This window comes from Zophobas morio, unplaced genomic scaffold, assembly GCF_036711695.1.
Source record: "Zophobas morio isolate AGI-343-1 ecotype UQ-CSIRO unplaced genomic scaffold, CSIRO_AGI_Zmor_V1 ptg000029l, whole genome shotgun sequence".
Taxonomy (NCBI): Eukaryota; Metazoa; Arthropoda; class Insecta; order Coleoptera; family Tenebrionidae; genus Zophobas; species Zophobas morio.
This window is the reverse complement of record NW_026972134.1, coordinates 8609273-8635441: the sequence shown is the minus strand read 5'-3', so window position 1 is coordinate 8635441 and position 26169 is coordinate 8609273. Positions and strand designations below refer to the sequence as shown.

Sequence of the window (26169 nt, the reverse complement as noted above, 5' to 3'; positions counted from 1 at the left end):
TTATTGGGGTTGGTAATTTGTAGAAAATATTATGCAATTTTTTTTTTGGTATGCTTATCGCTGTAAACGTTATCGTGTCGAACACAGAATTTTTTCCCAAAAATATACTTCTCTCGGATAATATTAACACTTAAACCCGCGTAAAAGGGTTGTTTTTTAAAAAAGGTTTATTGTTCGCTATAATAGTGATAATATGTTTGCTTGCGCACCACGTGACCATTGTGGTGGTCATTTTTTATCTTCTTTGTGCGATTGGCGTGCGAATTATTCGCAGATTGGATTTGATTGGGCGCCCCCAATTTGGGATTGGATTTGATTGGGCCAGATTGGGCGACACTGTGACCGTCGTTTAAACGTAATATTGAGGCACCTACGGTCCGTATCGTTGCCGTAGGATGCAAAATGGTTGCGTAATGTGTTTCTTTACGACTTCTCATCGAAGGGGGTGGTTACGTTCTCCGTCGACCTCCTTATGGGGGTTGCTAATACGCAGGAAAATATTTATACATTTTTTTTTGAGTATGCTTATCGTCATAAATCCTATCGTGTCGAACACAGAATTTTTTCCCAAAAATATACTCCTGTCGGATAATATTAACACTTAAACCCGCGTAAAAGGGTTGTTTTTTAAAAAAGTTTTATTGTTCGCTATAATGGTGATAATATGTTTGCTTGCGTACCACGTGACCATTGTGGTGGTCATTTTTTACCTTCTTTGTGCGATTGGCGTGCGAATTATTCGCAGATTGGATTTGATTGGGCGCCCCCAATTTGGGATTGGATTTGATTGGGCCAGATTGGGCGACACTGTGACCGTCGTTTAAACGTGAAATTGAGGCACCTACGGTCCGTATCGTTGCCGTAGGATGCAAAATGGTTGCGTAATGTGTTTCTTTACGTCTTCTCATCGAAGTGGGTGGTTACGTTCTCCGTTGACCCCCTTATTGGGGTTGGTAATTTGTAGAAAATATTATGCAATTTTTTTTTGGTATGCTTATCGCTGTAAACGTTATCGTGTCGAACACAGAATTTTTTCCCAAAAATATACTTCTCTCGGATAATATTAACACTTAAACCCGCGTAAAAGGGTTGTTTTTTAAAAAAGTTTTATTGTTCGCTATAATAGTGATAATATGTTTGCTTGCGCACCACGTGACCATTGTGGTGGTCATTTTTTATCTTCTTTGTGCGATTGGCGTGCGAATTATTCGCAGATTGGATTTGATTGGGCGCCCCCAATTTGGGATTGGATTTGATTGGGCCAGATTGGGCGACACTGTGACCGTCGTTTAAACGTGAAATTGAGGCACCTACGGTCCGTATCGTTGCCGTAGGATGCAAAATGGTTGCGTAATGTGTTTCTTTACGTCTTCTCATCGAAGTGGGTGGTTACGTTCTCCGTTGACCCCCTTATTGGGGTTGGTAATTTGTAGAAAATATTATGCAATTTTTTTTTTGGTATGCTTATCGCTGTAAACGTTATCGTGTCGAACACAGAATTTTTTCCCAAAAATATACTTCTCTCGGATAATATTAACACTTAAACCCGCGTAAAAGGGTTGTTTTTTAAAAAAGGTTTATTGTTCGCTATAATAGTGATAATATGTTTGCTTGCGCACCACGTGACCATTGTGGTGGTCATTTTTTATCTTCTTTGTGCGATTGGCGTGCGAATTATTCGCAGATTGGATTTGATTGGGAGCCCCCAATTTGGGATTGGATTTGATTGGGCCAGATTGGGCGACACTGTGACCGTCGTTTAAACGTAATATTGAGGCACCTACGGTCCGTATCGTTGCCGTAGGATGCAAAATGGTTGCGTAATGTGTTTCTTTACGACTTCTCATCGAAGTGGGTGGTTACGTTCTCCGTCGACCTCCTTATGGGGGTTGCTAATACGCAGGAAAATATTTATACATTTTTTTTTGAGTATGCTTATCGTCATAAATCCTATCGTGTCGAACACAGAATTTTTTCCCAAAAATATACTCCTGTCGGATAATATTAACACTTAAACCCGCGTAAAAGGGTTGTTTTTTAAAAAAGTTTTATTGTTCGCTATAATGGTGATAATATGTTTGCTTGCGTACCACGTGACCATTGTGGTGGTCATTTTTTACCTTCTTTGTGCGATTGGCGTGCGAATTATTCGCAGATTGGATTTGATTGGGCGCCCCCAATTTGGGATTGGATTTGATTGGGCCAGATTGGGCGACACTGTGACCGTCGTTTAAACGTGAAATTGAGGCACCTACGGTCCGTATCGTTGCCGTAGGATGCAAAATGGTTGCGTAATGTGTTTCTTTACGTCTTCTCATCGAAGTGGGTGGTTACGTTCTCCGTTGACCCCCTTATTGGGGTTGGTAATTTGTAGAAAATATTATGCAATTTTTTTTTGGTATGCTTATCGCTGTAAACGTTATCGTGTCGAACACAGAATTTTTTCCCAAAAATATACTTCTCTCGGATAATATTAACACTTAAACCCGCGTAAAAGGGTTGTTTTTTAAAAAAGTTTTATTGTTCGCTATAATAGTGATAATATGTTTGCTCGCGTACCACGTGACCATTGTGGAGGTCATTTTTTACCTGCTTTGTGCGATTGGCGTGCGAATTATTCGCAGATTGGGCGAGATTGGGCGACACTGTGAACGTCGTTTAAACGTAATATTGAGGCACGTGCGGTCCGTATCGTTGCCGTAGGATGCAAAATGGTTGCGTAATGTGTTTCTTTACGTCTTCTCATCGAAGTGGGTGGTTACGTTCTCCGTTGACCCCCTTATTGGGGTTGGTAATTTGTAGAAAATATTATGCAATTTTTTTTTGGTATGCTTATCGCTGTAAACGTTATCGTGTCGAACACAGAATTTTTTCCCAAAAATATACTTCTCTCGGATAATATTAACACTTAAACCCGCGTAAAAGGGTTGTTTTTTAAAAAAGTTTTATTGTTCGCTATAATAGTGATAATATGTTTGCTTGCGCACCACGTGACCATTGTGGTGGTCATTTTTTATCTTCTTTGTGCGATTGGCGTGCGAATTATTCGCAGATTGGATTTGATTGGGCGCCCCCAATTTGGGATTGGATTTGATTGGGCCAGATTGGGCGACACTGTGACCGTCGTTTAAACGTGAAATTGAGGCACCTACGGTCCGTATCGTTGCCGTAGGATGCAAAATGGTTGCGTAATGTGTTTCTTTACGTCTTCTCATCGAAGTGGGTGGTTACGTTCTCCGTCGACCCCCTTATGGGGGTTGCTAATACGCAGACAATATGTATGCATTTTTTTTTTGGTATGCTTATCGCTGTAAACGTTATCGTGTCGAACACAGAATTTTTTCCCAAAAATATACTTCTCTCGGATAATATTAACACTTAAACCCGCGTAAAAGGGTTGTTTTTTAAAAAAGGTTTATTGTTCGCTATAATAGTGATAATATGTTTGCTTGCGCACCACGTGACCATTGTGGTGGTCATTTTTTATCTTCTTTGTGCGATTGGCGTGCGAATTATTCGCAGATTGGATTTGATTGGGCGCCCCCAATTTGGGATTGGATTTGATTGGGCCAGATTGGGCGACACTGTGACCGTCGTTTAAACGTAATATTGAGGCACCTACGGTCCGTATCGTTGCCGTAGGATGCAAAATGGTTGCGTAATGTGTTTCTTTACGACTTCTCATCGAAGTGGGTGGTTACGTTCTCCGTCGACCCCCTTATGGGGGTTGCTAATACGCAGACAATATGTATGCATTTTTTTTGGTATGCTTATCGCTGTAAACGTTATCGTGTCGAACACAGAATTTTTTCCCAAAAATATACTCTGGTCAGTATTAACACTTACACCCGCGTAAAAGGGTTGTCTTTTAAAAAAGGTTTATTGTTCGCTATAATAGTGATAATATGTTTGCTTGCGTACCACGTGACCATTGTGGTGGTCATTTTTTACCTGCTTTGTGCGATTGGCGTGCGAATTATTCGCAGATTGGGCGAGATTGGGCGCCCCCAATTTGGGATTGTATTTGATTGGGCCAGATTGGGCGACACTGTGACTGTCGTTTAAACGTAATATTGAGGCACCTACGGTCCGTATCGTTGCCGTAGGATGCATAATGGTTGCGTAATGTGTTTCTTTACGACTTCTCATCGAAGTGGGTGGTTACGTTCTTCGTCGACCTCCTTATGGGGGTTGCTAATACGCAGGAAAATATTTATGCAATTTTTTTGATTACGCTTATCGTCATAAATCTTATCGTGTCGAACAAAGAATTTTTTCCCAAAAATATACTCCTCTCGGATAATATTAACACTTAAACCCGCGTAAAAGGGTTGTTTTTTAAAAAAGTTTTATTGTTCGCTATAATAGTGATAATATGTTTGCTTGCGTACCACGTGACCATTGTGGTGGCCTTTTGTTACCTTCTTTGTGCGATTGGCGTGCGGACTACTCGCAGATTGGATTTGATTGGGCGTACCCAATTTAATTTATATTGGGCGATCCCAAAATAATTTAGATTGGATTTGATTGGGCATTTTTAACAGGGATGTTACGGTATTTTCACCTTGACAACGTTTACGGTCATAGCGGATATGAAAGTGTGCTGTTTTACATTGTTTTATTTGCTCGGTGAAGAATTTTTAATATTTGTGTACTTTTATTTTTATTTAACTCTTACTAAAATTTTGTCTTTATTTGTAGGTTCCTAGTAAGGCGCATGTTTAAATAGAAACAATGTTGTGGTTTATATTTTTTGGAGTTTCCGTTTCTGCACTCTTATTAGGGGTAAGCGATTAAAAAAATACCGATCACTTAAACGCAAAACTTATTACTTGCAGAATACGCACGTCCAGGCTGCTCCTAGAATTTCCAAGAACCACGAAAATGCAGTATTTTCTCCTGCAAAATTTATGGGTAAATCTACAGAACTCGTTTCAAGCAAAATTAGACCAGAAAAAATGTTTAACACCGATCGTGATAAATCTAGTAACGAAATCAGTACATCTTCCAAAACTGATTTTCTCAAGGATAACGTGAACGCTCAAGTAGATAATAAAGAAGCCGAAGAAAAAAATCTATTAATCAAAGAGGACATTTATAAGTTCGATGAAGTGTTGCAACCTGAAATGAATTCATGGCCTGGAATTTTACATTATAATGGTGGATACAGTATTTTTACTGTGGGTGTTTATGAACCACAAATTTTAAGTATACCATTTCAAATTAAGATTGGGGTTTTGTAAAAATAGCATATTTTACACAAAAATAAAATGTTTGCTTTGTTCTATTCACCCCTTTTAGAAACTTGATGATCGTCCCAAAATTTTATGCAGAGAATCTTGTTTGAAATTTATAATGTGAGACATGTTTGTTTATTAGTGGTTTAATATGTAATCTATCTTGCAATTGTTTTTTTTTAGGTCAACATCACCTAAAACAAAAAAAACTCAACTGAACTGAAACGCGTCCACAATTTTTTATGAATAGACCAATTAACTTTATTGGTTATTTTATTAATTAAAAAAAGGTGTAGATATTTTTTCCAAATTCTGTTGTTTTATTTATCCCTAGTAAATAGTTGGTGACGTCATTCGAAAATTTTATTATTAATAGGCTATTTTTTTATTGCTGATGGGAATAATCTGAATAAGAAAATAATCCCGAAATGTTTACTATAAAACCTACGTTTGTTAGATTTTTCAAACTCTGAAAGTCTAATAATAACAATGATAACATATCGGGATAAAGTTATTGATTTTGCAGGAATTTTTATTCAGTGACTGAACTATGGATAAGCAGAGGTTTTCCCCAAAATTAGGTACCCCGAAAAAACTCGTTCGTCTAATAAAACAAATTAAACACAGTAAATCGGCAATAAAACTGTTTATTTTTATTAGCTTATGTGTCATGTTATAATACAATAGGTAGTCACTATTAGCAGTCGAGAAAATACAGTCGATTTTTTTGCGCAATAATATTATGTAGAAGTATTTTGTACAAAATAAGAAACAAATTTAATTTAATGTTGTAGGGCTTATACAAGAAATATTTATTAATGCAAATAAGTACAGCTCATGTATCGAACTTCCGGATCTTAGGAATTGCGGCCCTCCGCGCAACTCATTGGATGAGGTGATTAATACTGATTGTAATCAAGTCATCCATGACAGCGTAGCTGCAAGTGCACATCCTTACCTTAAATGGTATGGATAAAATTGTGGAAACAACGGTATTTTTAGTCGACGACGCATAACAAGGCCACTTTTTTCAGGTAGTTAGTTTATCTATCCAATCATAAATTTTATGTGTTTCGACAGTTTGATAACTTTTATAAATTCACTTCATGGTGATAAATTGACGCTCGGGTATTTTCAACAAGATAGGCACAGCATATGCAGTTGGAGCCACAATGGAAAACAATCGGTTTAGTAATTTCAGAGATTATCTGCCAAAAATCGATACAGACGGCGGACAGACAGACGAAATCGGGAGACCCATGTTTTTGTACTGTAAGGTCATGACATCGAAAAAGTATGAAAGTAGCCAGTCGCCCGATAGACTCGATTAAAATACTTCCTTAGCTGACGCTCGGGAAAAATAACGTCTGTTTCGGTTAAACACCCGTTGTTGCTATTGCTGAGATTTAAAGAAATTATGTGATCTTCATTAGAGTATTTTGAATTATTCTAAAGATTACATTTTATCACATTTTCGAATAATTCGTTTCCATTAAGTAATTTATAATTTATTAAAATTAATTTTCATTATCGCATACCGCAAACATAATTGTGAAACCTGTTCTAAATTTTAATCTTGAAGTCTATATATTATATTATCGATCAACAGAAACTTTTACATAGATTAAATATATTATCAATATTTTCCTAAAGAGAATTTGTCACCTGATATAATTAACAGAAATTTCGAAACGAATTTTAATAAAAGTAGAACAAAATTCTTATCAACTCGTAAAACTGTCAAAATAGTTCGACTCTTTAGTCATATAATGTAAAATATATTAATTTTTGAGATAAAGATTTGACGTCTTAATATCTAAGTTTATCTGATAACTCTAAGTAATTTATTGCAAGTTAAATTATTGTTTTATGATATGGACTTATCACATTCTTATAATTGTTTTTAAAATTCTCGTGCCTAGTTAAGTTACAGTCGACGATTTTCCTAAAAAATATCTAAAAAGTGTTTACAGTTGTATTAACCTGTTTTCTATGGAACTGGACGATGGAGGCGACGGTGAGTATTCCTTCGTTATTGGCAGTAAATTTTTATCACTGCAATCACTGGTGTATTGTGATAATTTATTGTTAGTGAAACGTTATATTGTCTTAAGATGTACAGGTGACAAGTCTCCATCTGTTTACGAATTCCAATAACAAATAAAACTTGATACTCCTAGAGGTCAGCTTTTAGAAAACAAACTATTTTATTAAAATTTGATTGAACGCTCTAAGTAAATTTTCTTTTGACTACAGGTTTGTAATTCCAAAAAAAAATCCGTAAAAAATGAACACAATAAATGTGGTATCAAATGAAAGCTTGTTTAGAAAGAATCAGAAAACTTATAAAATTCACGGTGTTCTTTTTGACAAACAGCGATAACAGACTAAATGCAAATATCTGTACCTACTCTCTGAGAATAGGTTAAAATGTTCCTGCAGTTTTTAAATATATCAAGGCACAAAAAAGTTTTGTGCAAAATCCCAAATCACCATTTTTAAATACGGCCGAGTTGAAAATTTTAAAATTTGAAACCTCTTTTTTGCGCAGATATCCAAATATTTTGAAAATATTTGCGTTAATGTAATGTTTCTCCTTGTTCAGTAGGGAACCTCAACTGTAAAAATATGTTGGGCAGAGCTGTTCAAAGTACTCAAAAAAAGTACTTGAAGTACCAAGTACAAAGTACTACTTGAAATAGTGTTCAAGTAAAGTACCAAGTACTTACTTTCAGCAAGAGTATTTCAAGTATCAAGTACTTTTCAGATGTACTTGAAGTACAAGCCAAGTGCATTACTTCAAGTACTTACGAGTACTTGAAGTACTGGAGGTATACTTCAAGTACTTACAAATACTTGAAGTACTGAAAATGCTTCAAATACTTTCTAATTATTTGAAATACTGTAGAACTAGATAACTTTTCCTGTTTTTTTAAAAAAGCTTAATATATTTTAGAACTGAATTTTTTAATACTCAGAATTTAAGTATACAATAATACCTACATATTTCGCCACATAAAAAATTGCATAAGCATCAACTTAAATGCAGAATGGTAGCTCACTTATTAATAATACTATGTTATTTATAAACAATATTCTTCTGAAATACATTTACATCTTTCTGTCGACACAATGCCTTCGACAAAATTAACGTCTATTTCTAATTTAAAATTTAAAATAAAATACATGACGGCGTTGTCTATGTATGTCTACTATTAATTTATAACAAAAACATCGGCGCTGTATGGTATTTTCTCAGGCTTCTGTTGCCTTTTTTTAATATTTTGAATTTTGGTTCACCACCAAAACGTTCTGATTTTTTAATAAAGTTGTGTTAAAAATATATGAATTTTATGAACCGGTTCCGTGTTTAAGTTTGTGGGTAGTTTACAGCACCCTTAATCATTACCCATTGTGAAAGTGCACAGGGCCGGATTTGTGAAACTGAAATTTTTCAGAAACAAATTTTAAGAGCACTGCGATACATATACATGCTCGTGACATAAAAATGTTTAAGACACTATGTTGCATTTTCAAAAAAAACGTATGAATTTTTTAAATAAAAAATAAAATGCCTAAAACGAGAGTCCATTTTCAGCGAAAACTATAACTCATATATCAAGGTGATCAAAGTAATTAGTCGTTTTTTACTTTTGCGGTTACCAAAAATGCTGAGAATTTTCTTGGAATGAATGCCCCATATTCCTGAATATATCTGTCTACCACTTACGTATTTACTATTCTGAAAATTATTAAATTAACCTAAATACTACAGTGACTAAATAGTAAACACTAAGTATGTAACTTTACACTGACAAATCACAAATAATAGGTTCGTAATGCTGTTCCGTCCATTTATACAAAATTTTGTTCCTCTAATGCCACAATACTTTCAGAATTTTCCTTTACATTTTCGATTGGCGTATTTTTTATTTTTACCTGAAAACCCAAAGAAGATGACATTAGTAACTGAATACTACAATGACTTCAGGGAATGCCTAACAACGGCTTTTGCGAAAATTCAGGTAAATATGTACTAAATTTATTATTGTTAAAATATTTCGTAGGGGTGTATTTATCTAGGCAATTATACTAACTAATCGCGAGTTTCATTAATGTATGTATTTTTTTATAATGTGAATATGTATTTTGTTCCATTTCCGGAAGCGGCCACTGACCCTTTTGGGTCTCTTTACCTGATATTGTAAATACAAATGTAAATTCAGTACTTCTGTAACCGTCCTGCTGTATTTAAACATCGAAACCGAACGCTGTCTATTATTTCGTACACAACAAAACAAAGGTCCTTCGAGCAATATCAAAGTACAATTCGGTACTCATCAAAACCATACATGGTTGTATCAACTGGAGTACAAAAACATTGGTACTACGAGCCGAGTTGCACAAAACATATTTCATTTTGAACAATATTGGGTTTATGTAATAAGCGATGCAATCTAATACGTAAAGTTGTTGTACGGTAATAAATAAAATCCGCACAGGAAAGATAAATGACACTAATTAGTGTGACTTTTAAAATCATTGTTTTTCTGTATTACGTCTTTTTAAATTGTTGGTGTTCAAATAATTCATACAATTTAACAGATTATTTGAAACTGTAATGTGAGAAAATATAAGTAGTTAGTAATAACAAACTAAGTTTATATGGCTGAAACATGTATAAACAAAAAAAGAAAATTTGGTAAAAAACGAGTGTCTAACATGATAAAGAAAATTAAACTGCAAAATACTTATTTAACATAAAATTGTGTTTAAATTCTACGAGGAAGAGGCGAATATGAAACTCTGTACCTGCCATCAGCTATTGCTATTATAATAAAAGGGATAATCCCCTGCCGAGTTCTCCGCAATGACCAGACTTCTTACTGACAAATACACGGCGGGGTTAAGAAACTAATGAAAGAATAAATATCTTTTCGAACGAGTATTGAATCATTTCTCAAATATTTTCAAATCCAAACCCGATTCCCTTTGGGATACCGGGAAGGTACTGAAAAACTACCCGCAAAGTTAAGTTCCAGACCAAAATACAAAAAAGACAAAATTCATAGATTCACAACTTTACATCGCTGAAAATTTTACACAGATCTCCGACCCTTCTGCTGTCGTCATCCACTTTCAAATGACATATTTATGACATTAATTTTCTTACCTACCGATCTATCGGCATTATGCAAGTACCTATGAAATGTACGTCATATTGTGGATAAGATATCCACAATCACTAGAGAGCGGATTTCTGTCGGGCTAGACAAGGCCAAACTCGGTACGGCTCGTACGGGATGGGAATTCATTGCATTTACCGGCTGCACTTCGTTTATTTGAGATTAGAATAACGCTGCTTCGTTGCACTCTGCTGTTAATTCCAGTTCTCATTTAGTTAGCCGTTTGATTAATAAATCGTTAATTGTATTTATGGAATCAAGTGGCAATTAAATTCAGTGATTACCTATCACCCGCTACTGAGTCCCGGCGATGCAGCGCGTCCCCACTAAAATCGTGACGTAGCCCGACAGAAATCCGCTGTCTACACAGATCAAAATATAACCTCACAGGAAACAAACACGATTTTACTATAAAAATACATCTAATCAAATAATTGAATTAATAACTTCAAGTATTTAACAGACCCTATTTTGAGATGTGAAAACTTCGTAAAATAGAGACTAAAGTATTTGAAATTCCACTTTCATACTTCAAGTAATTCAAGAGTATTTAAAATACTGAGTGAAGTACTTGGATTAAAGTACTTGGCAAAATCAAGTACTAAACTCAAGTACATTTTAGAAATACTTCAAGTACCAAGTACCAAGTACCTAAATATAAAAGTACTTCAAGTAAAGTACTTGAAGTACTTAAAGTACTTGAAGTATTACTTCAAGTACTTTTACTTGAAGTACTGAACAGCTCTGATGTTGGGTGTTACGTTTAGAAACATTCAACTATGGTGTAACTTTTTTCAGAAACATCCTCTATATTTGAAAACAATAAGCATCGGTGGGACATCCTGTATAATGAATCGAGCGAATACTTAAGTTAACAAGCCTTTTATGGAACAAAATAATTTCTTTTAGTGTAAAGATTATTTAATCTTATCACACAAAAGTGCATTAATAATTTCATATATCCTATTGTTACACCGCTGCACATAAGTGTTATCAAAACTTATTATTTCAGACTTTTCATAAGCGCTCCGGCACCACAGATAGGGGAAAGGAGTATGAAGACTACGTCACCGCTTCTCTTGCACTAAATCTTATACAAAATGAAGATGTAGAAAATTTTCAAATCGCTTCCAATGATGACAATTTCGGTAAATTTGACGACGTCATTATTGAAACAAAATTGATGAATCAAGACGTAATGAAATATGCCGTCCAGCTAAAGCATTCAGAAAAAAAAAGCACTTTAATACCAAAGCGTTTAACAGACTCTAAAGGAGATTTCAGCATAAAGAAATATTTAGACTCATTTAGAGAAAAGGAACAAAATTTTGGTGACTACAAGCTTATTTTATGGACAAACCTAAAATTAGATTGGTCGTGTTCTGAACTACTTATCATTGATAGTTTGAATCTTCAACTGGACATTGAAAAATATGAAAAAGACGACATGAAATTAATATTCGACTACCCAGAAGAAACCAATTGTTACAAATTTAAAATTGTGGATAATGGAAGCTTTCCTGCCAATGATGAGCTCGACAGTTACCGATCTTTCTTCGACAAATTTTTCCTTTTTACGAATCAGGATAATGTGGAAAGAGCAAAAAAGAAAACAGTGGAACGCTTTTGCCAGAAATTTAATTGTAAAGACACATATGCAAAAAAATTCCTGGAATATATTACCGAGTGGAGTAAAGGAACCGGCACAAAGGAAAAACTGAACAAAAGTACAATGCAAACTTTTACAGCACTAAATTTACTGGAGTCACATATTCGTCCATATGTTAAAGATTCGTCAAACGACAAAACAAAGCTTTTGCAAGAAGCTATCAACAGTTTTGACATAACAGTTTTTGACGATTGTTTTGTGGACGAAGTAGTGAAGCTTTGGGGTGATCTAGAAGAAGACGATGCAACCAAAAAGGAAGTACTGAAGACCCGAAAGAAATTTCAGCTGAAAAACGATGAAACTGCACGTAGTGTGACGTTTTGGCTGGGTGACCAATGCCCCTTAATTATGGTCCAGAACGAGTTTGCAGCCGAAGCGATAAAATTATGTCCAGGAAAAAAATTTATTGTTCTTGAGAAAACTCCATTCTTACTCCCAGGTTTTGCAATATTTAGACATTTATCTGATCTAAAACGTAATGAAAAGTTAACGACGAATTTAAAGTGTTGTCTTCAGTCTAGAGAACATTCTTTGGAACACTTAATTCAACAAAACGAAGAGATTGAAAATATTGTAACCACAAATGAATTGTTACAGATGGTAAATGGTTCTTACAGAATCGAGGAACAGTCTCAGGCATTAGCTGAGCCTTATATTAATAGGCGATTGTCGAAAATTTACATAGACTGCAAATTTCTTGATTCAATTGATAAAAACACTTTGGTCGTAATTAGTAATGCGTGTGTAAAGAACATTAAAAAGTACCTTGGAAGCAGCAAGATTCGTTACGTTTTTGCCGAAAACTACTTGAAAGATCCGAACCAAAAACAAATAGTTAAAGAAAAGATGCCAAATATTTTCAGAATAAAAAAGACAAGATTTAGGATCGCCGAAGATGTTTACTCCTATGGAAACGAATCTGAAAAAATTAATGTCTTTATTAATGAAAAGGAATGTTCTATGCACCAGTTTAACGAAATATGTAAAAAAAATCCAGACGCAAAAAGTTGTCATCACCTTAGAATGAACAATGAATATTTGGAGTGGATCGAAAGCAAAAATAATGTAACCGACATACAGAATTTCCTCTTGGAAAGCCAGGACTTTTCAGACGAATCAGAATTTTATACAGTGGAATCTGTTAATAACATTAACATAATCGTCGCAGATCCGGGGATGGGCAAGTCAGAACTACTGAGGAGTTTTCAAAAGAATTTTACTAACAACCTTTGGAGGTTAATAATAACACGTAAAGATATGTCCGAGTATTGTAAAGATTCGAGTATAAATAAAAATGTCGAATCATTTATTAATTTTATACTGGAAGCAAAATACAGTCTAAAAACTTTTCACAGGAATTTTGTAAATGCTGCTTTTATGAAGGGTCAAGTAGTTCTTCTTTGGGATGCTTTAGATGAAATATCGAACGAGCATCTGGAACACATTCTACAAATTATCAAAGATTTTACGAAAGAGAATTTTGAGCAATGGATAACCTGTAGAAGCCACTTGAAAAAAAAAATTGAAACGAAACTAAAGACACTTTCAAGAAAAATAGACACCTTTAGTCAACAGGAAGAAATCGAATACGTAACAAAGCGACTTGAAAAAGTATGTTCTAGCAATGAACTGCAAGAAATAACAAAAGGAATTCAAACCAACATACGATTTGTTAAAATGAGTGATATTTTGGGAAATGCACTTTATCTTTACATATTTAGTGAACTGTTGCTTCGAAATAAAGACAATATTGCTTCTTTATTTAGCAAATCTCTGTGTATAACGGATCTCTATGAACTATTTATAAACGAAACGTTTAGTGAACGATTCAATGAAAAAGCTACTAGCAGCAGGGACGAAAATATTAACAAGATGGCAAAAGAATCAAGAATCAGAAATTATGGTGAAGCAGCCGCAGAAACTCTGTTTGGGAAAAAACTTCTGCGTATGTATATTAATAACGACAAATTTTTTAAAGACCTTGCCACGGAAGGAGACCGATTTGGTTTTATAAGCGAAATACCCGAAGACCCTCAGCAAATACTGTTCATACACCACACATTTGCTGAATATTTTGCTGCCATGTATTTTTCAAGCCAAATCGATCGTTTTAAAGACTTTCTGAAAGATATTATATTTGAGGAAAAATATTTAAATGTTCGCTTTTTCTTCGACATGCTGCTAGCAAAAAACAGCCCTGCACATCTGGCAACCTTAAATGCAAATCTAGAAGACCTGGAGGACTGTGACATCAACAGTAAAGATTCGGGGGGACGAAATATTTTGCAAATAGCGAGTTCGTGGGGAGGAAGATTTCCGATTTTAAATGTGGAAAAAGAAAATGGCGGTTATGTCATAGATGACGAAAACGTTCCTTGCATTGACAACGAAAGTCCGGAGTACAAACTAATGTTGGAGTACATAGTTAATATTTTGGATGAAGGTATTATTGAGGAACGAAACGATTTGTTTGAGTTAACGTGTTTGGATTACGCTGAAAGATGTAGCTGCATATATGCCATTGCGATGATAGGGAAAACACAACACACGCTGACCTTAAGGTCTGAAGATTATAAGTTTCATGCCAGTTTGCTGTACTATTCTGTGTTGTTGGGACACGACGGTGTAATATATTTATTGAAAGAGGGTATGATTTATGTTAGAAATAAAGAGGGACAGTCGTTGCTGCACCTAGCTTCGACACACGGTCAAGATGAATGTGTGAAACAACTACTATCAACGAATATTTATAAAGAAAGGATCGACGAACTTAATGACGATAACGCAACACCTTTATATCTGGCTTGTTCTCGTGGAAAAGTTAAGGTAGTCGAAGTTCTTTTAGAAGCCGGCGCACAACCCGTTGTCAATAACTCCGAAAACCCCTTGTTTATTAGTTGTAGCAGAGGAGCTTACGAAATTGTCGAGTTACTAATAAATTTGGGAACCGACGTCAACTGTGAAGATCAATATGGAAGAACGCCCATTTTTTCTGCAATTTTTAACCAACACCAGCACATCGTCGAACTCCTCATTCATTCAGGAGCTGATTGCAACAAGACAGATAAGCAAAATCAAACACCTCTTCATATATCGTGCCGGTTTGGAATGACTGAACTCGTCGAAATTTTATTGAAGTGTGGAGCGACGCATAACGTTTTTGATAAAGATGACTGGACACCTCTCCACTTTGCAGCTCTGAATGGACACGATGAAACTGTCAAGTCACTTCTGAATCAGGGAGCTAACGCAAATCGTTGCAATATAAACGGTGAAACCCCCCTTCATTTAGCATCAGCTGAAAATTTTTCTGACGTCGCTTCCCAACTTATCACATTTGGTGCCAAAATTGACAGTGTTGATAAAATTTGGCAAACTCCTCTTCACCTGGCTGCTCGGAATGGTCACGTGAGCATTATTAAGTTACTTATTTCAAATGGAAGTGACGTCGACTGTGAAGACACAAGTGGTCAAACTCCTCTTCACCTAGCTTGTCGGCGAGGAAATCACCGTTGTGTAGAGACGTTGATTCAGTGGGGCGCTGACAAAGATGCTTGTGACAACAAAAAACAAACTGCTCTGTATTTCACTGCTCAAAGTGGAGACTTCAAAACAACCCAACTATTAATTGAATCTAACGCCGATGTCAACATTTGTAACAAATTTGGCACGTCACCGCTAATCGAAGCCTGTTGTTGGGGTTATCTCAATATCGTGGAATTACTTGTTGACAAAGAAGCAGATGTCGAAGCCAAAAATTTCAACGGTTTAACACCTTTTGGTTCGGCTTACCACAACGGACATAACGAAATTGTGAATTTTTTGGAAGATAGAGGTGCTGCCACCTTTTTGAAAAACACTCCGACTACCACACCACTTCACGTATTTTGCAAAAAAAATTACGTAGCGGGTGTCAAACGGTTGCTCAACATGGGGGTTAGTACTGAAGGGGTCGATTGCTATGGATGGAGTGCAATTCATTGGGCTTGTTGTAAAGGATATGTAGAAATTTTGACCATGCTTCTTAACTCTGGGGCTAATATTAATGCAATAACTGGAGATCATCAGACAGCTCTAGATATAGCCCGCATGAACAACCAACAACGTATTATTGAGGCTTTGTTTTTGCATGAACAGCGTTAGAATGAAATATTCCGTTAGTGTTGACGTCATCATTGGTAAGTCTTTTGTCAATCAAATGAAAAAATTTATTTTGTTCTTTCATTTTTAGAATCTGGAACCTGAAATGTCTGGACTGGGGATTCGTCTTCGTATGATTCCACGGACATATTATGAGTTAACCGAAAGTATTTAATTGGAAGTTCCCTTAATTTTTAATGTATATATTATATAAACGATAAGTGTAAAAATGTAATAATTAATAGTAGTTTTTTTTATATATATAATATACCTAGCCTCCATTTTAATGCAATTTTGTCGGGAAATTCGTAAGTTAGGTCATCCGGCCTATATGCAAGGACGAGACGGCGGACGGACTCAGTATTTCTTAACAATATAAATATGTATTTTCTACATTGTAGGACACTCTTACTCGGACTTGTGTAACGGTCGTAATAAAGCTTTTTAGTTTTTTAAAAACCTAATTTGTGGACCCCCGAATTTAAGTGGCGCAGTCGGTAGGATTGCTGGAAATTATCTTGCATCGGGCATTGATAATTTTCTTTTTTACGATTAATCCGGCAATTTGAACAAAAAAGTGGAATCCTAGAAAATTGGGAGATCGTATCACCGAAGACCTGGGATTCTGGACGACATCGCTGGTTCCTAGAGGCAGTGCAGATGAAGAAAATCACCCTTTTTTCTTCGTTACTGTGAGTGCTCATTCCTTTCATTTTAATCATAATTTTCTTTAATAATAATAATTGTAATTTCGCGAGCAATTCGTTGAAACATAATATATGCAAAACTCTGACTTAGATCTAGACGATTTGATTAATTAGACAATATGCCAGATCAGCCACCACTAAATGTTGGTCTACTTCGGTATTACTCAGATAATATTCCGTCTTTCGACGGTAATCCTAAAGTTTTAAATAGATTTGTAACTGCATGTGAGAATTTTATTCGTGCCTTCCAAAATGTTCAAAATCCGAATAATCCTATAAATTTGTCAATTTTTGATACGATACTTTCAAAATTGAGAGACCGTGCAGGCGAACTTACAGGCTCCCGTACAGAACTAACCAGTTGGCAACAAATTAAAGATGCTTTGACTTCAACTTTTTCGGATCAGAGAAGTATTGACTGTCTTATCCAGGACCTGATTAACTTAAAACGTTTCCAATGCAATTTGGTATGAGAATACAAGACGCGCGTAGTTTGTTATTTGCTAAATTGAATGCTTCCAATATAAATGCGCAAGAAAAACAGATCAAAATCAATCATTATGAAGAATTTGCCTTAAAAACTTTTATCAATGGGTTGACATATTTCATGCAACTTCCAGTGCGTTTGAAAAATCCCAATTCATTAGAACAAGCTCTAGCATTTGTCGTTGAAGAATAAAATTTTATTTACTTTAATACCGGAAGTAATCAAAATTTAAAACAACAGAATTATAAACCACAACCTCGAAGCAGTCAAAACTATCAAAATCAAAATCAACATCTTAAATCATCTCCACCAAATTTTGCTCATCCAACTTATACAAGTTTTAATCGACCCCAAATAGCGTTTCGAAATTCCGCATATCCCTCAGTTCGCAACCAACATTTCCGTTAAGACCAAATTTTATTCCAAATCGAACAAATCAATTTAGGCCAAACATGCCATTTTAACCACGGCCATTTAAAAATTTTGATCGCAAAAACAACATTTCTTTCCTCCTAGACCTGTGCAACAACAACCTTTTGGTAATAATCGGATGAGTTCGATGACGCGAAATAATAAGTTATCAAAACCCGAACCAATGGATACAACTTCCAGAACCTCAACCATAAAAATAAAGCCTAAATTTACTTTTGAAGAACTGTACACTCAAGAAGTAGGTAACGTTCAGTGAACCGAAAATATTGAATTTGAAAATCCATTTGAGTCCGGCCCTGAACTATTATCTGAGAATGCGGCAGAAAACAAGTGTTTTGATGATAATAGCATGTACTACACGTGTTACGGTAACGAATTCGGAAACCAAGCATCAAGTTCTTCAACTCAATACAACGACCTGGGTTCAGCTTACCAAGCGTTTGAGGAAGATCCTTATCACAATCATGAAACTTATTCGACACAAAATGCTGACTCGAATTCTCAAAATTTTTACCAGAATTTTCCAGAAATGTACCCGAAATGATAACGTTCAATCACACCGGTCAAAATCTTCCATATATCTCTATCCCCGAATTAAATTCTTATTTTTTAATAGACACTGGTGGCTCAAAAAGTTTTTTAAATCCAAATTTAGCATATCATTATTATCAACCACATATTCAAAATGAAAATTTCAATGTACAAACCCCTCATGGAATTTTTAATCACTCCCAAACAGCTGTAATACCTCTTTTTAATATTTTTAAAACGAATAATTTGCATAAATTTTATCTGTTTAATTTTTCGCCCAAATTCAATGGATTAATAGGCGCTGATCTTTTGGTGAAGTCAAATGCTAGTACAGATTTTAATCAACATGAAATAATAATACCTTCGACCAAAATCCCGATTATTTATGAAAAAGCCCAATCTTCACTTAAAACCGTTTCCAAAAATATCGATTGTCATTCGATAGTTATACCACCTCGATGTCAGCAAGTTGTAAGAATTCCAGTGAAAATGAAAGAGGGTGTAGGAATTTTAAAATACAAAAATTTCGGTAATCAATTAGAAACACCTCAAGCTTTAGTTAATGTTAATAATCATTTTGCTTTAACGATATTTTCCAATTCTACGTTCTGTCAAAATTAAAATTCACGAACCTTTTGATATAGAACCTTTGGATTTAGGGATGTAAATTTTTGTGAACTAATGGAGACTGACGAAGTGCCAGACGCTGAGGACGATCACTTTCAAAAGAATAATTTAAAAAATCTGCAACTTGATCATTGTAATCGTGAGGAGAAAAATGCCATTCGTAAATTATGTTACGAATTTAGGGATATATTTTATTGTGATAAAATTCCACTAACATTTACTAACAAAGTCCAACATGAAATTAAACTGACAAATAACACTCCCATATATACTAAAAGTTATAGATATCCGGAAGTGCATAAAACAGAGGTCCGTGATCAAATTTCAAAAATGTTGAAACAGGGTATCATACAAAATTCTACCTCGCCTTGGTCTAGCCCTATTTGGATAGTTTCAAAACGTTTAGACGCCTCTCCGGTGTTCAAAAATGGCGTATGGTTGTTGACTATCGCAAATTAAATGAAAAAACTGTTAACGATAAGTATCCTCTTCCGAATGTTTGCGATATTTTGGATAAGTTAGGGAAGAGTCAATATTTTACGACGCTAGATCTAGCTAGTGGGTTTCATCAAATTGAAATGAACCCGAACGACATTCCTAAAACAGCATTTACGACTGAAAATGGTCACTATGAATTTAGACGTATGACATTCGGACTAAAAAATGCACCAGCGACTTTTCAGCGTGTTATGGATAATATTTTACGCGGACTCCAAAATGATAGGTTGCAAACTGTAACATGAAAATGTTACCACGATTTAAATAACGCGCGCATTTAGAGAGTAGGGGGGTAGGAGATGGAAGGTTCGAGAAGAGCGTGGCTTTCGGTTTTGAGACGGCGACGAGAGAAGGTCGAGAGAAAAAGACACGGAAGTTTTGGGGTGTCGTTGTTCACTAAAAAGGGGTGAAGAGTTAGTGTCAAGGAGAGGTGTCATCCTGTCATCCTGGTAAGTCTGTCGAACCGCCAACCTGGAGGTGAATTAACCGCGTTCAAGGACTGCTAAACGCTACAACCAACCGAACTCCTGCCCACCACATTTTTTTGATTTCAAGTCATAGTTTTTTCATAATGTACCTAATTAGTCGATTTAATTTATTTTATATTAAATAAAAAGAGCATTGGTGAAGTTGGGTGGTCTCAGTCCCCCCAACCCTCCTTTCCACCATAACGACTGAGTGGCGCCCTATTATTTTTGGTTAGGAAGAGTTTAGCAACGAAGTTGAATCCAAGGTAAGTGCAAACACCACGAGAAGAACCCGCTCTCCGAAAGTAGCACCGGCGTAAAAAGAAGATAAGAGGTTATACAAAAAATGGCGCTCAACGTGGGGCCAGATGCGTTATTGACAGTGGTAGGTGTATTTACGACTTGGTTCGACTTCGTTACTTGTGAAATTCTATAAGGTCATAGCAGTTTGTTGAGGTATGGTACGGTGGTGTGGCAATTAGCAGCCCAAGTAATGAAATAGGTGGTGACAGACATTTTGTTGATGATATCGTGCGAACATAATTCTAATTACTCTGCATTTCAGACTTTGTCATCCTGACTTTGTTATCCTGACTTTGTACATCTCGAATTTGTATGTCTTGGCTTTGGATGTCTTGTAACCATTTCACATTGGTGATATTAATATGGACGACACTTTTAAGGCAAGGTATTTACTAGCAGGTGAGCTCGATTATGAGTTGCGTATAAGGGGAATTGTAACCAAGCGTGGTAGTGATGATAAACGGAGGTTGTTGCAGCGTTCGGTTGATAAAGACATCGGTCGACCACTAGAACTAATTTTGGCGTATAAAGACCCGCAGTTTGATTACGAGCAGGAAGTAGAATCAATTAATAGTACGATTGATAGTATTAAACAGTTGATGCCGGAATTTGAAGGTTCTCCTCAAGATGCTTTATTTAAACGGTTGCGAACGCGAATTGCTCATGCGACTCTTCGGGTTCTTAGAATTAAAATTCCTGACAATCTTTCCGAAAACGACGCTAAAGAAATGGTGGAGTTCCGTAACGAATCTCATGCAACGTGTGCGCTACTCGAGGCCGAATTGTATGATAAGGTAGAGACCACCGCATCGCCGCAAGTGTCTTCTCCGGTTGCTCCCGTTATTTTTCCGTCAGTAGTTCCTTCGCTTCCACCAGTTGTCAATACTAAATTAGTACCAATTTACAAGTGGGGGATTTCGTTTAGCGGTGAAGCCCAAGGTGTAGGGGTTAATCAATTTCTTGAACGTGTTGACGAGTTGTGTCAGGCCCGACATGCCACTAAGGATGATTTGTATAACTCAGCAGTTGATTTGTTTAGCGGAAAAGCGTTATTATGGTATCGAGCTGTTAGACATAAATACGTAGATTGGGATTCGTTAGTGAACGCGATTAAGCAAGAATTTCTTCCTAGTGATTGTGACGATATTTTATGGGATGATATTAAAAATAGAATGCAGGGCAAGGGCGAGTCCATATCAATTTACGTAGCAGTGATGGAAACACTTTTCTCGCGCCTTTCGCGTGCTCCGTTAGAAATCACTAAAGTCAAAGTAATCCAAAGAAATCTGGGTTTAGCATATTCGAATCATTTAGAGATCGCGGAGGCAAAAACGTTAGATGAATTAATTAAGATCGGTAAGAAAATCGAGCAGATGCTTAGTTTGAGACAGAGATCTAAGGTTCCGTGTCGGCAGTCGTGTTTGTTGGAAGCCGAGTTGGCTGGTGTACAAACACAACCTGTTCGGGATACGTTTAAGGAAAAATCTAGTAACGAGAAAATTTCTAATTTTGTGGTCCCGTCGAGGGCAGATGTACAACCTTTCGGTGAGGGTGAAGTGAAACAAGGCAAGGAAGATCCGCGGAGGACCCTATTAATCTGTTGGAATTGCCGACAACCAAATCATAGCTACCGCAATTGTGTGGCCAAGCGCGTGAAATTTTGTTACAAATGTGGTCTGCGGAACGTGACTGTAGTATCTTGTCCAAAATGTCGTTCGGGAAACGAGTAACGGAAACACGATTTTTAGGCCGGTCGTCGTTTCCAAAGTTTCACAAGGTCAACGCTGATCGGAGCAATCGTTTCGGTACTACCTATTCTAAAGTAAAAAGTTTTGTTCAGACTCGGGATGATTCGAACAAATGGGTTAATTTTGTGCGTCAATTTTATAAGAGTAGTATTAGTCCTAAAAAGGGGGAAGTCGCTCCTACATTTTCGAAAAGGGATGGGGATAACAGGCCCTTTATTTCGGTTCAATTAAATGGTAAATTTGTCGAGGGGTTATTAGATACTGGTTCTAATTGCAGTATTATCGGACGTGGTGGTTTAGATTTACTTAGACAACCGCGATGTCATATAAATATGGTTCCTTCCAAGCTAAAGGCCGTGATCACCGCAGATGGAAAATCTCACTGTGTTGCAAGCGCAGTGGAACTGGAGATTGGGTTGCAAGGAAGGCGTCATAAAATTTTCTTCTATGTAGTACCTGATTTGATACATAAAATAGTTTTGGGGAGTGATTTTTGCAGACTTTTTGCGTTAAAGTTGGACTTTCGAACATTTTCTTATGAAATTTCAAGTGCGGGTTTAAATAATGGTCGAAAGCAGCCAAAAGTATCGCACGTAGGTGCAGTAGAAGCATCAACAGAGTTAAATTCGGATATCGATCAGTTAATATCTACGGATTTTGATGCGGATAGTCAAAAGAAAATAAAAGAAGTAATAGGGGAATTTAAAAAGTTGAATTACACCGATCAACTGAGTCGAGCTACAGTTAGTCCACACCGTATTGACACCAAAAACGCGACTCCCTTCAAGCAGAGACAGTTTTGGTGGTCTCCGTATATGTTATCGGAATTGAATCGTGAGATTGATAAAATGTTGAAGCTTAAGGTTATAGAGCCTTCGAATAGTTCATGGTCCTCTCCGATTCTTTTAGTTAAAAAACCTACTGGGGAATTTAGAGTATGTTTTGATGGACGAAAGTTAAATTCGGTTACCGTGCGGGATAATTATCCTTTGCCTTTAGTAGATAGGATATTGAGCATGCTAGGTGACGCGAAATATATCAGTTCGGTAGATTTGAAACAAGCGTTTTGGCAAATACCGTTGGAAGAATCGTCGAAACCAAAAACAGCATTCGCCGTACCAGGGCGTGGTCTTTTCCATTTTACGGTGATGCCTTTCGGGCTCACTAATGCAGCTCAAGCTTTGCAAAGGCTAATGGATGAATTATTCGGTCCAGAACTAGAGCCGCAAGTTTTCGTATACTTAGATGACCTAATTATATTGTCGAAAACGTTTGACGAGCACTTGTCCGTACTACGCGACGTAGCGAGACGTCTGTCGAAGGCGAATCTTTCGATTAACCTAGACAAGTGTAAATTTTTTCGTCCGTCTTTAAAATATTTGGGTTTTATAGTGGACCAGCAAGGGCTCCGTACAAATCCCGAAAAGGTTGAGAGTATGGCCAATTATCCGGTGCCGAAAACGTCTACTGAAATAAAGCGATTTGTAGGAATGTGTTCCTGGTACCGCCGCTTCGTGCCGCATTTTTCGTCGTTGATAGCGCCGTTGAATCGTTTATTAAAGGGAAAGCGCAAACGTCAAAAAGTCGAGTGGGATGAAGACGCTGACCTCTCTTTCCGTAAGCTTAAAGAAGCGCTCGTATCAGCTCCTGTTTTAGCCAGTCCAAATTTCTCTGAACCTTTTACGATCCATACCGATGCTTCAGATACGGGTTTGGGCGGTTTGCTTACCCAAACCATCGAAGACCAAGAAAAGGTTATAGCTTACGCCAGTCGATCATTGAGTAAAACGGAACGCAATTACAGCGTGACCGAACGTGAATGTCTTGCCGTGGTTTTTGCGTTAGAAAAATTCCGCCCTTATGTTGAAGGAGTACATTTCACCGTGATAACTGATCACTATTCCTTGTTATGGCTGAAAAAAATGAAGGACCCCGTCGGTAAACTAGCTCGGTGGAGCGTTAGGCTAAACCAGTTCTCGTTTGACTTAGTACACCGGAAAGGATGTTTGAATGTTGTTCCGGATGCGTTATCGCGTCTTCCCGCCGAAATTAGTTCTGTCGATACCGATACCTATTTAGATGTGACCGTGGATGATACTGAAGAAGCGTACGCCACTATCCGAAAGACCATTCTTGGCGATCCGCAGAAATACTTATCATGGAAAGTCGAGGGTAAATTTATTTTTAAATATTTTCCAAACAAAATCAATCTGACAAGCAATGTCCCAGAGTGAAAATTATTCGTTCCAGAAAGTCAACGCGTTAAGGTATTGCGATTATGTCACGATGAGCCCACTTCTTCTCATTTAGGCTATTTTAAGACCCTATCGAGACTTAAGATCCATTATTATTGGCCGAAAGTCAATAGAGACGTGCGTAAGTACGTTTTGAGTTGTCAAGTTTGCAGCGCTCAGAAAGCTCCAAATGTAAGTCGTCCGGGGATTATGGGGAAAGAAAAGATCGTTCAGTTTCCTTGGCAAATTATCTCAGTCGATTTAATTGGACCACTTCCAAGATCGAAGAAAGGATTCACGTACTTGTTCGTAATAGTGGATTGGTTCTCTAAATACGTCGTCATGTGTCCTCTTAGAAAAGCTAATAGTCCTAGCATTGTGAATTTTTTAGAAAACGAAGTCTTTTTAGTATATGGAGTACCACAATTCATATTGGTAGATAACGGTAAGCAGTTTATCGGAGAGAATTTTATTAGAGTTTGTAAGGAGTATAAAGTCCAAAAAATCTGGTTTACAGCCAAGTATCATCCACAAGCAAACCCTGTGGAGCGCTACAACCGTGTGATAGGGACGGCGATTCGATGCTATATTAAGGGTAACCACGAAAACTGGGATGCCGAGATAGCGAAGATCGGATATGCCATTAGAACCGCTGTTAGTGAAATTACTGGTTTCAGTCCAGCGTTTTTAAATTTCGGACGCGTGGTCCCGTGTACCGGAGAATTTTACGGGAAAGTCTGTACCAATCCCGATATTCTTACAGCATACGACCGAGAGAAGTACGCTAGGGACTTGGAGAGTCTTCAAAGTATTTTTCAGGGGGTCATGAAGCGCTTGAATAAGGCTTATGTTAGGAACAGCAGAACGTACAATTTACGGAAGCGCGATGTTGAATTCTTTGTCGGTGATCGAGTGTGGAAACGGAATAAAGTACTGTCCAACGCATCCAAAGCGTTCGCCCAGAAACTAGCACCGCGTTATGTTCCGTGTACGGTACGGAGAAAGTTGTCTAAGCTTGCTTATGAGCTGGTGGATGAATCCAACGCAAATATAGGTGTTTGGCACATAAAGAACTTGAAGCCCTTTATTTCGGCCGAAGATTCCGATGTCGAGTCCCAAGGTTAGTAGTTTTAGTTTCGGTTTGTTAACTTTCATTTTTCAGTTTAGTTTTTTTTTTCTTCTCTTTCTTCCCTTTTTGTTTTCATTGTTGTTGGAATGATTTTCGAAACCCGATTTGCGATTTACCCAATTTGTGACTTTTCCCGGCTGTGACATTTCATCTTACCGCGTCATTCATATGACTTTCAGTTAATACCCGTTCTATGTTATTAACCGTTCGGTACGCGCAGTTACCCAATTATAAAGACGAAAGCGAAAGTGTTCCCGACAACATTTTTTTTTGTAATAAGGTGTTGCAATTTTGTTTCATTAGAGGTTTTTCCGGAATTTTCTTTTTGTTAAAAAATATATTCGTTGCACGCCATATATTTTTTTCTTTTAGGAGGGGGGTAGTGTAACATGAAAATGTTACCACGATTTAAATAACGCGCGCATTTAGAGAGTAGGGGGGTAGGAGATGGAAGGTTCGAGAAGAGCGTGGCTTTCGGTTTTGAGACGGCGACGAGAGAAGGTCGAGAGAAAAAGACACGGAAGTTTTGGGGTGTCGTTGTTCACTAAAAAGGGATGAAGAGTTAGTGTCAAGGAGAGGTGTCATCCTGTCATCCTGGTAAGTCTGTCGAACCGCCAACCTGGAGGTGAATTAACCGCGTTCAAGGACTGCTAAACGCTACAACCAACCGAACTCCTGCCCACCACATTTTTTTGATTTCAAGTCATAGTTTTTTCATAATGTACCTAATTAGTCGATTTAATTTATTTTATATTAAATAAAAAGAGCATTGGT

The 26169-nt window shown here is 36.8% G+C and overlaps 3 protein-coding genes across 6 annotated transcripts in view; all 3 read left to right on the top strand.

Annotated features, from left to right (window-relative positions):
- Positions 1-5523, top strand: part of LOC135137506 (uncharacterized) — a 33575-nt gene extending 28052 nt beyond the window's left edge. Inside the window, exons 2-4 of one of the 3 annotated variants that reach the window (XR_010281825.1) lie at positions 4702-4785; positions 4839-5357; positions 5421-5519. Coding sequence is in view for 2 of the 3 variants with exons in the window: in XM_064067191.1 (XP_063923261.1) it covers positions 4735-4785; positions 4839-5243 (456 nt within the window). In the remaining variant the exon portion in view is untranslated. Of the gene's footprint in view, positions 1-4701; positions 4786-4838 lie in introns of all 3 variants that reach the window. The other 2 variants (XM_064067191.1, XM_064067189.1) reach the window with 2 other exon arrangements.
- Positions 5524-7154: 1631 nt separating this feature from the next.
- On the top strand, positions 7155-16474 carry LOC135137470 (uncharacterized). Of its 2 annotated transcripts, XM_064067135.1 has the most exons (4): positions 7155-7254; positions 9134-9262; positions 11436-16270; positions 16324-16474. In XM_064067135.1, exons 1-3 carry the CDS (start codon positions 7243-7245, stop codon positions 16233-16235), a joined length of 4941 nt encoding a protein of 1646 aa, XP_063923205.1. In that variant the 5' UTR covers positions 7155-7242; the 3' UTR covers positions 16236-16270; positions 16324-16474. The 2 variants fall into 2 exon arrangements, with proteins under 2 accessions (XP_063923205.1, XP_063923206.1); XM_064067136.1 differs by lacking the exon at positions 9134-9262.
- A 3310-nt stretch (positions 16475-19784) lies between these two features.
- LOC135137507 (uncharacterized) lies at positions 19785-22092 on the top strand. The gene is made up of 2 exons (XM_064067192.1): positions 19785-19963; positions 20547-22092. Exon 2 carries the CDS (start codon positions 20647-20649, stop codon positions 22012-22014), a length of 1368 nt encoding a protein of 455 aa, XP_063923262.1. The 5' UTR covers positions 19785-19963; positions 20547-20646; the 3' UTR covers positions 22015-22092.
- Positions 22093-26169: the final 4077 nt, after the last annotated feature.

Bases quoted from the DNA above. Each gene is read 5' to 3' on its own strand.
- LOC135137470 (XM_064067135.1), top strand. The intron at 9,263-11,435 runs GTAAATATGTAC...TTATTATTTCAG, and splicing joins CGGCTTTTGCGAAAATTCAG to ACTTTTCATAAGCGCTCCGG.
- LOC135137507 (XM_064067192.1), top strand. From the start codon at position 20,647: ATGGACGACACTTTTAAGGCAAGGTATTTACTAGCAGGTGAGCTCGAT.